The 13,017-nt window shown below is 63.6% G+C and overlaps 1 protein-coding gene across 1 annotated transcript in view; it reads left to right on the plus strand.

Moving 5' to 3' along the window:
* Window positions 1-3,566: 3,566 nt before the first annotated feature.
* The window catches only part of LOC145338768 (haptoglobin-like), an 82,585-nt gene continuing 73,134 nt past the window's right edge, over window positions 3,567-13,017 (plus strand). The window contains exons 1-3 of the mRNA XM_080183156.1: window positions 3,567-3,572; window positions 8,281-8,365; window positions 9,987-10,019. Coding sequence (XP_080039282.1) covers window positions 3,567-3,572; window positions 8,281-8,365; window positions 9,987-10,019 — 124 coding nt within the window. The remainder of the gene's footprint in view (window positions 3,573-8,280; window positions 8,366-9,986; window positions 10,020-13,017) is intronic.

A 13,017-nucleotide genomic window follows, 5' to 3' on the forward strand; every position in this document is an offset into this window, starting at 1 on the left:
CCGCACTGTGGGAGGGTCGGTGCTGAGGGAGCACCGCACTGTGGGTGGGTCAGTGCTGAGGGATCGCCGCACTATGGGAGGGTCAGTGCTGAGGGAGTGCCGCACTGTGGGAGGGTCGGTGCTGACGGAGCGCCGCACTGTGGGAGGGTGGGTGCTGAGGGAGCGCCGCACTGTGGGAGGGTCGGTGCTGAGGGAGCGCCGCACTGTGGGTGGGTCAGTGCTGAGGGATCGCCGCACTATGGGAGGTTCAGTGCTGAGGGAGTGCCGCACTGTGGGAGTTTGTCTCCAGGATTTGGTCATACCTGGCACAGGTTCTAACAATGTTTTATTTCAATCTTTTATTTTAACCAGGTTTTCGCATGTAGCCAAACAGGCAATCTAAAATGGCATTTTGTAAAGCACTCTGGGACAATTGGGCAAGAAACTAAAGCGACAGGCTGCAGTTTAAAGACAGACAAACAGGCTGCAACCCTGATGAGTGAATACACAGGATACGGGCCATCTCCAGGATGAAAGAGACTTTCTGATCACACTGGGTTGTGTGCCAGACATAAAGGCTTTATGCTTTCTGCTCTCTTTTTCAGTTTTTTGACACACTGGCTCAGCTCCAGAGAGCTGGCCACTGCTGCCCACCTCGGGTGAGCTGTCCCTCCCACCCCTCACTCCCCACCCCCAGTAGTACTCAGGCAGGAGTACTTATTTTGAAGGGGGGGACATCCACCGGCGTGCTCTCCACCACCTGAGGTTTCCCCTCCCTGATAGTTACCCACGTGCCTTCTTCCCGTTGCCCCCCGGGTGTGACCGCTTGCCGGTCGCTCCCGTCAATTATCCCCTGGTTCTCTCTCTAATGAGCCGAGGGTCCTCGAGCTGCCTTCGCAGCTCCTTAACCTGGTTCCGTAGGGACTGGAACTCCACACACCGAGCACAGGTGTGGGTGTCTGGGGGACCAGGAGCCTCCAAGACCTCCCACGCGTTGCACTGGCAGCAACACACTGGCCTCACACCCGGACTTGCCCCTTTCCAGTAACCCAGAGGAAAAATTCGAAAAAAAACTGATAACTGACCTTGCCTCAGCCTTATCTCTGTGGCCCTGTGAGCCAAAGCCCTTACAGCACACTCCAAAACAAAAACAAACTTCCCTGCTCTCAGTCAGAGCCCCTCTCTCTCTCTCTCTCTGTTTTTGAGGTTAGAGGAGGGGGGAGGGTGGGACACTCTACCTATGTAGAGTATCGGGATTCCTCACCGCTCTAATTTACAGTAAGGTTCAAAAAAAAACTCTACCCGAGCGCCTGAGCAACTGCTTCCCGATTTTGCAGACTCATCTGTCGATACTGAACTGTTTGCCTCTGCTGAGTTCAGTGGGGGAAGGTTCGGGAAATAAGGGATGGCAGATGCGGGAAGGGGAGGGCTGGAGACGGGAAAGAGATTGGAGGAGGGAGGCGAGGGGGTGGGGTGGAGACTGGCCAGTCGCTGACTCTGCAGTCACGAACTCAATGGAAAGTTCCAGATCTGGTCAGTGGGGAGGGGACACAAGAGGGAGAGAGGGTTGAAAAGCGGCGGGATCTGCGCAGAGAGAGCAATTGCAAAGCACCGAGCCCAGCGGACACCCGTCTCCTCCAAGAACACCTCCGATTGCCCGCGGACGCCCAGATACAGTCTCAACATGGGGTGAGAACCCCGGGCAAGGGGAGATTTACTCTGTATCTAACCCCGTGCTGTATCTGTCCTGGGAGTGTTTGATGTGGGACAGTGTAGAGGGAGATTTACTCTGTATCTAACCCTGTGCTGTACCTGTCCTGGGAGTGTTTGATGGGGGACAGTGTAGAGGGAGATTTACTCTGTATCTAACCCTGTGCTGTACCTGTCCTGGGAGTGTTTGATGGGGGACAGTGTAGAGGGAGCTTTACTCTGTATCTAACCCCGTGCTGTACCTGTCCTGGGAGTGTTTGATGGGGGGGACAGTGTAGAGGGAGATTTACTCTGTATCTAACCCCGTGCTGTACCTGTCCTGGGAGTGTTTGATGGGGGGGACAGAGCAGAGGGAGCTTTACTCTGGATCTAACCCCATGCTGTACCTGTCCTGGGAGTGTTTGTTGCGGGGGACAGTGTAGAGGGAGCTTTACTCTGTATCTAACCCCGTGCTGTACCTGTCCTGGGAGTGTTTGATGGGGGGGACAGTGCAGAGGGAGCTTTACTCTGTATCTAACCCCATGCTGTACCTGTCCTGGGAGTGTTTGATGGGGGGGACAGTGTAGAGGGAGCTTTACTCTGTATCTAACTCCGTGCTGCACCTGTCGTGGGAGTGTTTGATGGGGGGACAGTGTAGAGGGAGCTTTACTCTGTATCTAACCCCGTGCTGTACCTGTCCTGGGAGTGTTTGATGGGGACAGTGTTCTTTCTTCGCAAAGACATTGTTTATTTGCGAATAGATATTTTCTGTGTTTTATTCCTACAGGATTTTCTGGTTCCGTTTGATGTTGCTCTGTTTGATTGGAGCATTATCACACCTCAATCCATGTGTGGGTGAGTCGCACTGTGGGAGGGTCAGTGCTGAGGGAGCACCGCACTGTGGGAGGGTCAGTGCTGAGGGAGCACCGCACTGTGGGAGGGTCAGTGCTGAGGGAGCGCCGCACTGTGGGACGGTCAGTGCTGAGGGAGCACCGCACTATGGGAGGGTCAGTGCTGAGGGAGTGCCGCACTGTGGGAGGGTCGGTGCTGAGGGAGCGCCGCACTGTGGGAGGGTCAATGCTGAGGGAGCGCCGCACTGTGGGAGGGTCAGTGCTCAGGGAGTGCCGCACTGTGGGAGGGTCAGTGATGAGGGAGCGCCGCACTGTGGGAGGGTCAGTGCTGAGGGAGCGCCACACTGTGGGCGGGTCAGTGCTGAGGGAGCGCCACACTTTTGGAGGGTCAGTGCTGAGGGAGCTGTGCACTGTGGGAGGGTCAGTGCTGAGGGAGCGCCACACTGTGGGAGGGTCAGTGCTGAGGGAGCGCCGCACTGTGGGAGGGTCAGTGCTGAGGGAGCGCCGCACTGCGGGAGGGTCAGTGCGGAGGGAGCGCCGCACTGTGGGAGGGTCGGTGCTGAGGGAACGCCGCACTGTGGGAGGGTCAGTGCTGAGGCAGCACCGCACTGTGGGAGGGTCAGTGCTGAGGGAGCACCGCACTGTGGGAGGGTCAGTGCTGACGGAGCGCCGCACTGTGGGAGGGTCAGTGCTGAGGGAGCACCGCACTGTGGGACGGTCAGTGCTGAGGGAGCGCCGCACTGTTGGAGGGTCAGTGCTGAGGGAGCACCGCACTGTGGGAGGGTCAGTGCTGAAGGAGCGCCGCACTGTGGGAGGGTCGGTACTGAGGGAGCACCGCACTGTGGGTGGGTCGGTACTGAGGGAGCACCGCACTGTGGGTGGGTCAGTGCTGAGGGACCGCCGCACTGTGGGTGGGTCAGTGCTGAGGGAGCGCCGCCCTGTGGGAGTTTGCCTCGAGGATAATTTTTTTCCTGGAACCGGTTCGTCCAGTGTTTTATCTCAATCTTCTGTTTCAACCAGATTCTATCGTTGACCCCAGGGGGCACCATGACGGTGAGAGTTTTTACAATGTTAGTTACTTGGCACTCTGAGGAGAACTTGATGTGTATCTGAATAAGGGTGGTTTAGGTTGGACTCGCAGTGCTGAGAGAGCGCCGCACTGTGGGAGGGTCAGTGGTGAGAGAGCGCCGCACTGTGGGAGGGTCAGTGGTGAGAGAGCGCCGCACTGTGGGAGGGTCGGTGCTGAGAGAGCGCCGCACTGTGGGAGGGTCAGTGCTGAGGGAGCCCCGCACTGTGAGTGGGACAGTGCTGAGGGAGCGCCGCATTGTGGGATGGTCAGTGCTGAGGGAGCTACGCACTGTGGGAGGGTCAGTGCTGAGGGAGCGCCGCACTGTGGGAGGGACAGCGCAGAGGGAGCGCCGCACTGTGGGATCGACAGTGCTGAGGGAGCACCGCACTGTGGGAGGGACAGTGCTGAGGGAGCACCGCACTGTCGGAGGGACAGTGTTGAGGGAGCGCCGCACTGTGGGAGGGTCAGTGCTGAGGGAGCGCCGCACTGTGGGAGGGTCAGTGCTGAGGGAGCGCCGCACTGTGGGAGGCTCAGTGCTGTGTGAGCGCAGCACTGTGGGAGGGTCAGTGCTGAGGGAGCACCGCACTGTGGGAGGGTCGGTGCTGAGGGAGTGTCGCACTATGGGAGGGTCAGTGCTGAGGGAGTGTCGCACTATGGGAGGGTCAGAGCTGAGGGAGTGCCGCACTGTGGGAGGGTCGGTGCTGAGGGAGCGCCGCACTATGGGAGGGTCAGTGCTGAGGGAGCACCGCACTGTGGGAGGGTCAGTGCTGAGGGAGCGCCGCACTGTAGGAGGGAAAGTGCAGAGGGAGCACCGCACTGTGGGAGGATCAGTGCTGAGGGAGTGCCGCACTGCGGGAGGGTCAGTGCTGAGGGAGCGCCGCACTGTGGGAGGGTCAGTGCTGAGGGAGCACCGCACTGTGGGAGGGTCGGTGCTGAGGGAGCGCCGCACTGTGGGAGGGTCGGTGGTGAGGGAGCACCGCACTGTGGGAGTGTCAGTGCTGAGGGAGCACCGCACTGTGGGAGGGTCAGTGCTGAGGGAGCACCGCACTGTGGGAGGGTCGGTGCTGAGGGAGCGCCGCACTGCTGGAGGGTCAGTGCTGGGGGGGCACCGCACAGTGGGATGGTCGGTGCTGAGGGAGCGCCGCACTGTGGGAGGGACAGTGCAGAGGAACGCCACTCTGTGGGAGGGTCATTGCTGGGGGACTGTCGCACTGCGGGAAGGTCAATGCTGAGGGAGCGCCGCACTCTGGGTGGGTCAGTGCTGAGGGAGCGCCGCACTGTGGGAGGGTCGGTGCTGAGGGAGCGTCGCACTATGGGAGGGTCAATGCTGAGGGCGCGCCGCACTGTGGGAGGGTCGGTGCTGAGGGAGCGCCGCACTGTGGGAGGGTCAGTGCTGAGGGAGCGCCGCACTGTGGGAGGGTCAGTGCTGAGGGAGCGCCGCACTGTGGGAGGGTCAGTGCTGAGGGAGCGCCGCACTGTGGGAGGGTCAGTGCTGAGGGAGCGCCGCACTGTGGGAGGGTCAGTGCTGTGTGAGCGCCGCACTGTGGGAGGGTCAGTGCTGAGGGAGCACCGCACTGTGGGAGGGTCGGTGCTGAGGGAGCGCCGCACTGTGGGAGGGTCAGTGCTGAGGGAGCGCCGCACTGTGGGAGGGTCAGTGCTGAGGGAGCGCCGCACTGTGGGAGGGTCAGTGCTGTGTGAGCGCCGCACTGTGGGAGGGTCAGTGCTGAGGGAGCACCGCACTGTGGGAGGGTCAGTGCTGAGGGAACGCCGCATTGTGGGAGAGTCAGCGCTGAGGGAGTGCTGCTGTGTTAGAGGGTCAGTGCTGAGTGAGCGCCGCACTGTGGGAGGGTCAGCGCTGAGGGAGTGCTGCACTGTTAGAGGGTCAGTGCTGAGTGAGCGCCGCACTGTGGGAGAGTCACGACTGAAGGAGCGCCGCACTGTCGGAGGGTCAGTGCTGAGGGAGTGCCGCACTGTTAGAGGGCCAGTGCTGAGTGAGCGCCTCACTGTGGGAGAGTTAGTGCTGAGGGAGCGCCGCACTGTGGGAGGGTCAGTGCTGAGGGAGTGCCACACTGTGGGAGGGTCAGTGCTGAGGGTGCGCCGCACTGTGGGAGGGTCAGTGCTGAGGGAGCGCCGCACTGTGGGAGCATCAGTGCTGAGGGTGCGCCGCATTGTGGGAAGGTCAGTGCTGAGGGTGCGCCGCACTGTGGGACGGTCAGTGCTGAGGGTGCGCCGCACTGTGGGACGGTCAGTGCTGAGGGAGCGCCGCACTGTGGGAGGGTCAGTGCTGAGTGAGCGCCGCACTGTGGGAGGGTCAGTGCTGAGTGAGCGCCGCACTGTGGGAGGGTCAGTGCTGAGGGATCGCCGCACTGTGGGAGGGTCAGTGCTCAGGGAGCGCCGCACTGTGGGAGGATCAGTTCTGAGGGTGCGGCACACTGTGGGCGGGTCAGTGCTGAGGGAGCGCCGCACTGTGGGAGGGTCAGTTCTCAGGGAGGTCTGCACTGTGGGAGGGTCAGTGCTGAGGGAGCGCCACACTGTGGGAGGGTCAGTGCTGAGGGAGCGCCACACTTTGGGTGGGTCAGTGCTGAGGGAGCGCCGCACTGTGGGACGGTCAGTGCTGAGGGAGCGCCGCACTGTGGGAGGGTCAGTGCTGAGTGAGCGCCGCACTGTGGGAGGGTCAGTGCTGAGGGATCGCCGCACTGTGGGAGGGTCAGTGCTGAGGGAGCGCCACACTGTGGGAGGGTCAGTGCTGAGGGAGCGCCACACTTTGGGTGGGTCAGTGCTCAGGGAGCGCCGCACTGTGGGAGGGTCAGTTCTGAGGGAGCGCTGTACTGTGAGAGGGTCAGTGCTGAGGGAGCGCCGCACTGTGGGAGGGTCAGTTCTCAGGGAGGGCTGCACAGTGGGAGGGTCAGTGCTGAGGGAGCTGTGCACTGTGGGAGGGTCAGTGCTGAGGGAGCGCCACACTGTGGAAGGGTCAATGCTGAGGGAGCGCCGCACTGTGGGAGGGTCAGTGCTGAGGGAGCGCCACACTGTGGGAGGGTCAGTGCTGAGGGAGCGCCGCACTGTGTGAGTGTCAGAGCTGAGGGAGCGCCACTCTGTGGGAGGGTCAGTGCTGAGGGAGTGCCACACTGTGGGAGGGTCAGTGCTGAGGGAGCGCCGCACTGTGGGAGGGTCAGTGCTGAGGGAGCGCCACACTGTGGGAGGGTCAGTGCTGAGGGAGCGCCACACTGTGGGCGGGTCAGTGCTGAGGGAGCTGTGCACTGTGGGAGGGTCAGTGTTGAGGGAGCGCCACACTCTGGGAGGGTCAGTGCTGATGGAGCGCCGCACTGTGGGAGGGTCAGTGCTGAGGGAGCGCCGCACTGCGGGAGGGTCAGTGCGGACGGAGCGCCGCACTGTGGGAGGGTCGGTGCTGAGGGAACGCCGCACTGTGGGAGGGTCAGTGCTGAGGGAGCACCGCACTGTGGGAGGGTCAGTGCTGAGGGAGCACCGCACTGTGGGAGGGTCAGTGCTGACGGAGCGCCGCACTGTGGGAGGGTCAGTGCTGAGGGAGCGCCGCACTGTGGGAGGGTCAGTGCTGAGGGAGCGCCACACTGTGTGAGTGTCAGTGCTGAGGGAGCGCCGCACTGTGTGAGTGTCAGAGCTGAGGGAGCGCCACTCTGTGGGAGGGTCAGTGCTGAGGGAGTGCCACACTGTGGGACGGTCAGTGCTGAGGAAGCGCCGCACTGTGGGAGGGTCAGTGCTGAGGGAGCGCCACACTGTGGGAGGGTCAGTGCTGAGGGAGCGCCACACTGTGGGCGGGTCAGTGCTGAGGGAGCTGTGCACTGTGGGAGGGTCAGTGCAGAGGGAGCGCCACACTGTGGGAGGGTCAGTGCTGAGGGAGCTGTGCACTGTGGGAGGGTCAGTGTTGAGGGAGCGCCACACTGTGGGAGGGTCAGTGCTGAGGGAGCGCCGCACTGCGGGAGGGTCAGTGCGGACGGAGCGCCGCACTGTGGGAGGGTCGGTGCTGAGGGAACGCCGCACTGTGGGAGGGTCAGTGCTGAGGGAGCACCGTACTGTGGGACGGTCAGTGCTGAGGGAGCGCCGCACTGTGGGAGGGTCAGTGCTGACGGAGCGCCGCACTGTGGGAGGGTCGGTGCTGAGGGAGCGCCGCACTGTGGGAGGGTCAGTGCTGACGGAGCGCCGCACTGTGGGAGGGTCGGTGCTGAGGGAGCGCCGCACTGCGGGAGGGTCAGTGCGGACGGAGCGCCGCACTGTGGGAGGGTCGGTGCTGAGGGAACGCCGCACTGTGGGAGGGTCAGTGCTGAGGGAGCACCGTGCTGTGGGACGGTCGGTGCTGAGGGAACGCCGCACTGTGGGAGGGTCAGTGCTGAGGGAGCGCCGCACTGTGGGACGGTCAGTGCTGACGGAGCGCCGCACTGTGGGAGGGTCAGTGCTGAGGGAGCACCGCACTGTGGGAGGGTCAGTGCTGAAGGAGCGCCGCACTGTGGGAGGGTCAGTGCTGAGGGAGCGCCGCACTGTGGGTGGGTCAGTGCTGAGGGAGCGCCGCACTGTGGGAGGGTCGGTACTGAGGGAGCGCCGCACTGTGGGAGGGTCAGTGCTGAGGGAGCGCCGCACTGTAGGAGTTTGCCTCAAGGATAATTTTTTTCCTGGAACCGGATCGTCCAGTGTTTTATCTCAATCTTCTGTTTCAACCAGGTTCTATCGTTGACCCCAGGGGGCACCATCACGGTGAGAATTTTTACAATGTTAGTAACTCGGCACTCTGAGGAGAACTTGATGTGTATCTGAATAAGGGTGGTAAAGGTTGGATTCGCAGTGCTGAGGGAGCGCCACACTGTGGGAGGGTCAGTGGTGAGAGAGTGCCGCACTGTGGGAGGGTCAGTGGTGAGAGAGCGCCGCACTGTGGGATGGTCGGTGCTGACGGAGCTCCGCACTGTGGGATGGTCAGTGCTGAGGGAGCGCCGCACTGTGGGTGGGTCGGTGCAAAGGGAGCTCCGCACTGTGGGATGGTCAGTGCTGAGGGAGCTACGCACTGAGGGAGGGTCAGTGCTGAGGGAGCGCCGCACTGTGAGAGGGTCGGTGCTGAGGGAGCGCCGCACTTTGGGAGTGTCAGTGCTGAGGGAGCGCTGCACTGTAGGAGGGTCAGTGCTGAGGGAGCGCCGCACTGTGGGAGGGTCAGTGCTGAGGGAGCGCTGCACTGTAGGAGAGTCAGTGCTGAGGGAGCGCCGCACTGTGGGAGGGTCAGTGCTGAGGGAGCACCGCACTGTGGGAGGGTCGGTGCTGAGGGAGCGCCGCACTGTGGGAGGGTCAGTGCTGAGGGATCACCGCACTGTGGGAGGGTCGGTGCTGAGGGAGCGCCGCACTGTGGGAGGGTCAGTGCTGAGGGAGCGCCGCACTGTGGAAGGGTCAGTGCTGAGGGAGCGCCGCACTGTGGGAGGGTTGGTGCTGAGGTTGCGCCGCACTGTGGGAGGGTCAGTGCTGAGGGAGCACCGCACTGTGGGAGGGTCAGTGCTGAGGGTGCGCCACACTGTGAGAGGGTCAGTGCTGATGGAGCGCCGCACTGTAGGAGGGTCGGTGCTGAGGGAGCACCGCACTGTGGGAGGGTCAGTGCTGAGGGTGCGCCGCACTGTGAGAGGCTCAGTGCTGATGGAGCGCCGCACTGTAGGAGGGTCGGTGCTGAGCGAGCGCCGCACTGTGGGAGGGTCAGTGCTGAGGGAGCACCGCACTGGGGGAGGGTCAGTGCTGAGGGAGCTCCGCACTGTGGGAGGGTCAGTGCTGAGGGAGCACCGCACTGTGGGAGGGTCAGTGCTGAGGGAGCGCCACACTGTGGGAGGGTCAGTGCTGAGGGAGCTGTGCACTGTGGGAGGGTCAGTGTTGAGGGAGCGCCACACTGTGGGAGGGTCAGTGCTGAGGGAGCGCCGCACTGTGGGAGGGTCAGTGCTGAGGGAGCGCCGCACTGCGGGAGGGTCAGTGCGGACGGAGCGCCGCACTGTGGGAGGGTCGGTGCTGAGGGAACGCCGCACTGTGGGAGGGTCAGTGCTGAGGGAGCACCGCACTGTGGGAGGGTCAGTGCTGAGGGAGCACCGCACTGTGGGAGGGTCAGTGCTGAGGGAGCGCCGCACTGTGGGAGGGTCAGTGCTGAGGGAGCACCGCACTGTGGGAGGGTCAGTGCTGAGGGAGCACCGCACTGTGGGACGGTCAGTGCTGAGGGAGCACCTCACTGTGGGAGGGTCAGTGCTGAAGGAGCGCCGCACTGTGGGAGGGTCGGTACTGAGGGAGAACCGCACTGTGGGTGGGTCAGTGCTGAGGGAGCGCCGCACTGTGGGAGTTTGCCTCAAGGATAATTTTTTTCCTGGAACCGGTTCGTCCAGTGTTTTATCTCAATCTTCTGTTTCAACCAGGTTCTATCGTTGACCCCAGGGGGCACCATGACGGTGAGAGTTTTTACAATGTTAGTTACTCGGCACTCTGAGGAGAACTTGATGTGTATCTGAATAAGGGTGGTTTAGGTTGGATTCGCAGTGCTGAGGGAGCGCCACACTGTGGGAGGGTCAGTGGTGGGAGAGTGCAGCACTGTGGGAGGGTCGGTGCTGAGAGAGCGCCGCACTGTGGGAGGGTCAGTGCTGAGAGAGCGCCGCACTGTGGGAGGGTCAGTGCTGAGGGAGCGCCGCACTGTGTGAGGGTCAGTGCTGAGGGTGCACCGCACTGTACGAGGGTCGGAGCTGAGGGAGCGCCGCACTGTTGGAGGGTCAGTGCTGAGGGAGCACCGCACTTTGGGAGGGTCAGTGCTGAGGGAGCGTCGCACTGTGGGCGGGTCGGTGCTGAGGGAGCACCGCACGGTGGGAGGGTCAGTGCTGAGGGATCGCCGCACTGTGGGACGGTCAGTGCTGTGGGTGCGCCGCACTGTGGGACGGTCAGTGCTGAGGGAGCGCCGCACTGTGGGAGGGTCAGTGCTGAGTGAGCTCCGCACTGTGGGAGGGTCAGTGCTGAGGGATCGCCGCACTGTGGGAGGGTCAGAGCTGAGGGATCGCCGCACCGTGGGAGGGTCAGTGCTCAGGCAGCGCCGCACTGTGGGAGGGTCAGTTCTGAGGGAGCGCCGCACTGTGGGAGAGTCAGTGCTGAGGGAGCGCCACACTGTGGGCGGGTCAGTGCTGAGGGAGCGCCGCACTGTGGGAGGGTCAGTTCTCAGGGAGGGCTGCACTGTGGGAGGGTCAGTGCTGAGGGAGTAGCGCACTGTGGGAGGGTCAGTGCTGAGGGAGTGCCGCTCTGTGGGAGGGTCAGAGCTGAGGGAGCACCGCACTGTGGGAGGGTCAGTGCTGAGGGAGCACCGCACTGTGGGAGGGTCAGTGCTGAGGGAGTGCCGCACTGTGGGAGGGTCAGTGCTGAGGGAGCGTCGCACTATGGGAGGGTCAGTGCTGAGGGAGCGCCGCACTGTGGGAGGGTCAGTGCTGAGGGAGCGCCGCACTGTGGGAGGGTCAGTGCTGAGGGAGTGCTGCACTGTGGGAGGGTCGGTGCTGAGGGAGCGCCGCACTGTGGGAGGGTCAATGCTGAGGGAGCGCCGCACTGTGGGAGGGTCAGTGCTGAGGGAGCACCGCACTGTGGGAGGGTCGGTGCTGAGGGAGCGCCGCACTGTGGGAGGGTAAGTGCTGAGGGAGCGCCGCACTGTGGGAGGGTCAGTGCTGAGGGAGCGTCGCAATATGCGAGGGTCAGTGCTGAGGGAGTGCCGCACTGTGGGAGGGTCGGTGCTGAGGGACTGTCGCACTGCGGGAGGGTCAATGCTGAGGGAGCACCGCACTCTGGGAGGGTCAGTGCTGAGGGAGAGCGGCACTGTGGGAGGGTCAGTTATCTGGGAGGGCTGCACTGTGGGAGGGTCAGTGCTGAGGGAGCGCCGCACTGTGGGAGGGTCGGTGCTGAGGGAGCGCCGCACTGTGTGAGGGTCAGTGCTGAGGGAGCGCCGCACTGTGAGAGGGTCGGTGCTGAGGGAGCGCCGCACTTTGGGAGGGTCAGTGATGATGGAGAGACACACTGTGGGACGGCCGGTGCTGAGGGAGCGCTGCACTGTAGGAGGGTCAGTGCTGAGGGAGCGCCGCACTGTGGGAGGGTCAGTGCTGAGGGAGCACCGCACTGTAGGAGGGTCGGTGCTGAGGGAGCGCCGCACTGTGGGAGGGTCAGTGCTGAGGGAGCGCCGCACTGTGTGAGGGTCAGTGCTGAGGGAGCGCCGCACTGTGGGAGGGTCAGTGCTGAGGGAGCACCGCACTGTGGGAGGGTCAGTGCTGAGGGAGCACCGCACTGTGGGAGGGTCAGTGCTGAGGGAGCACCGCACTGTGGGACGGCCGGTGCTGAGGGAGCACCGCACAGTGGGAGGGTGAGTGCTGAGGGAGCGCCGCACTATGTGAGGGTCAGTGCTGAGGGTGCGCCGCACTGTGAGAGGGTCAGTGCTTAGGGAGCGCCGCACTGTAGGAGGGTCAGTGCTGAGGGAGCACCGCACTGTGGGAGGGTCAGTGCTGAGGGAGCACCGCACTGTGGGAGGGTCGGTGCTAAGGGAGCTCCGCACTGTGGGATGGTCAGTGCTGAGGGAGCTCCGCACTGTGGGATGGTCAGTGCTGAGGGAGCTACGCACTGAGGGAGGGTCAGTGCTGAGGGAGCGCCGCACTGTGGGTGGGTCGGTGCTAAGGGAGCTCCGCACTGTGGGATGGTCAGTGCTGAGGGAGCTCCGCTCTGTGGGATGGTCAGTGCTGAGGGAGCTACGCACTGTGGGAGGGTGAGTGCTGAGGGAGCACGGCACTGTGGGAGGGTCAGTGCTGAGTGAGCGCCGCACTGTGGGAGGGTCAGTGCTGAGGGAGCACCGCACTGTGGGAGGGTCAGTGCTGAGGGATCGCCGCACTGTGGGAGTGTCAGTGCTGAGGGAGCGCCGCACTGTGGGACGGTCAGTGCTGAGGGTGCGCCGCACTGTGGGACGGTCAGTGCTCAGGGAGCGCCGCACTGTGGGAGGGTCAGTGCTGAGTGAGCGCCGCACTGTGGGAGGGTCAGTGCTGAGGGATGGCCGCACTGTGGGAGGGTCAGTGCTGAGGGATCGCCGCACTGTGGGAGGGTCAGTGCTCCGGGAGCGCCGCACTGTGGGAGGGTCAGTTCTGAGGGAGCGCCGCACTGTGGGAGGGTCAGTGCTGAGGGTGCGGCACACTGTGGGCGGGTCAGTGCTGAGGGAGCGCCGCACTGTGGGAGGGTCAGTTCTCAGGGAGGGCTGCACTGTGGGAGGGTCAGTGCTGAGGGAGCGCCACACTGTGGGAGGGTCAGTGCTGAGGGTGCGCCACACTTTGGGTGGGTCAGTGCTGAGGGAGCGCCGCACTGTGGGACGGTCAGTGCTGAGGGAGCGCCGCACTGTGGGAGGGTCAGTGCTGAGGGAACGCCACACTGTGGGAGGGTCAGTGCTGA

This window comes from Carcharhinus amblyrhynchos, unplaced genomic scaffold (genome assembly GCF_965287045.1).
Source record: "Carcharhinus amblyrhynchos unplaced genomic scaffold, sCarAmb.v2.hapA chromosome_167, whole genome shotgun sequence".
NCBI lineage: Eukaryota > Metazoa > Chordata > Chondrichthyes > Carcharhiniformes > Carcharhinidae > Carcharhinus > Carcharhinus amblyrhynchos.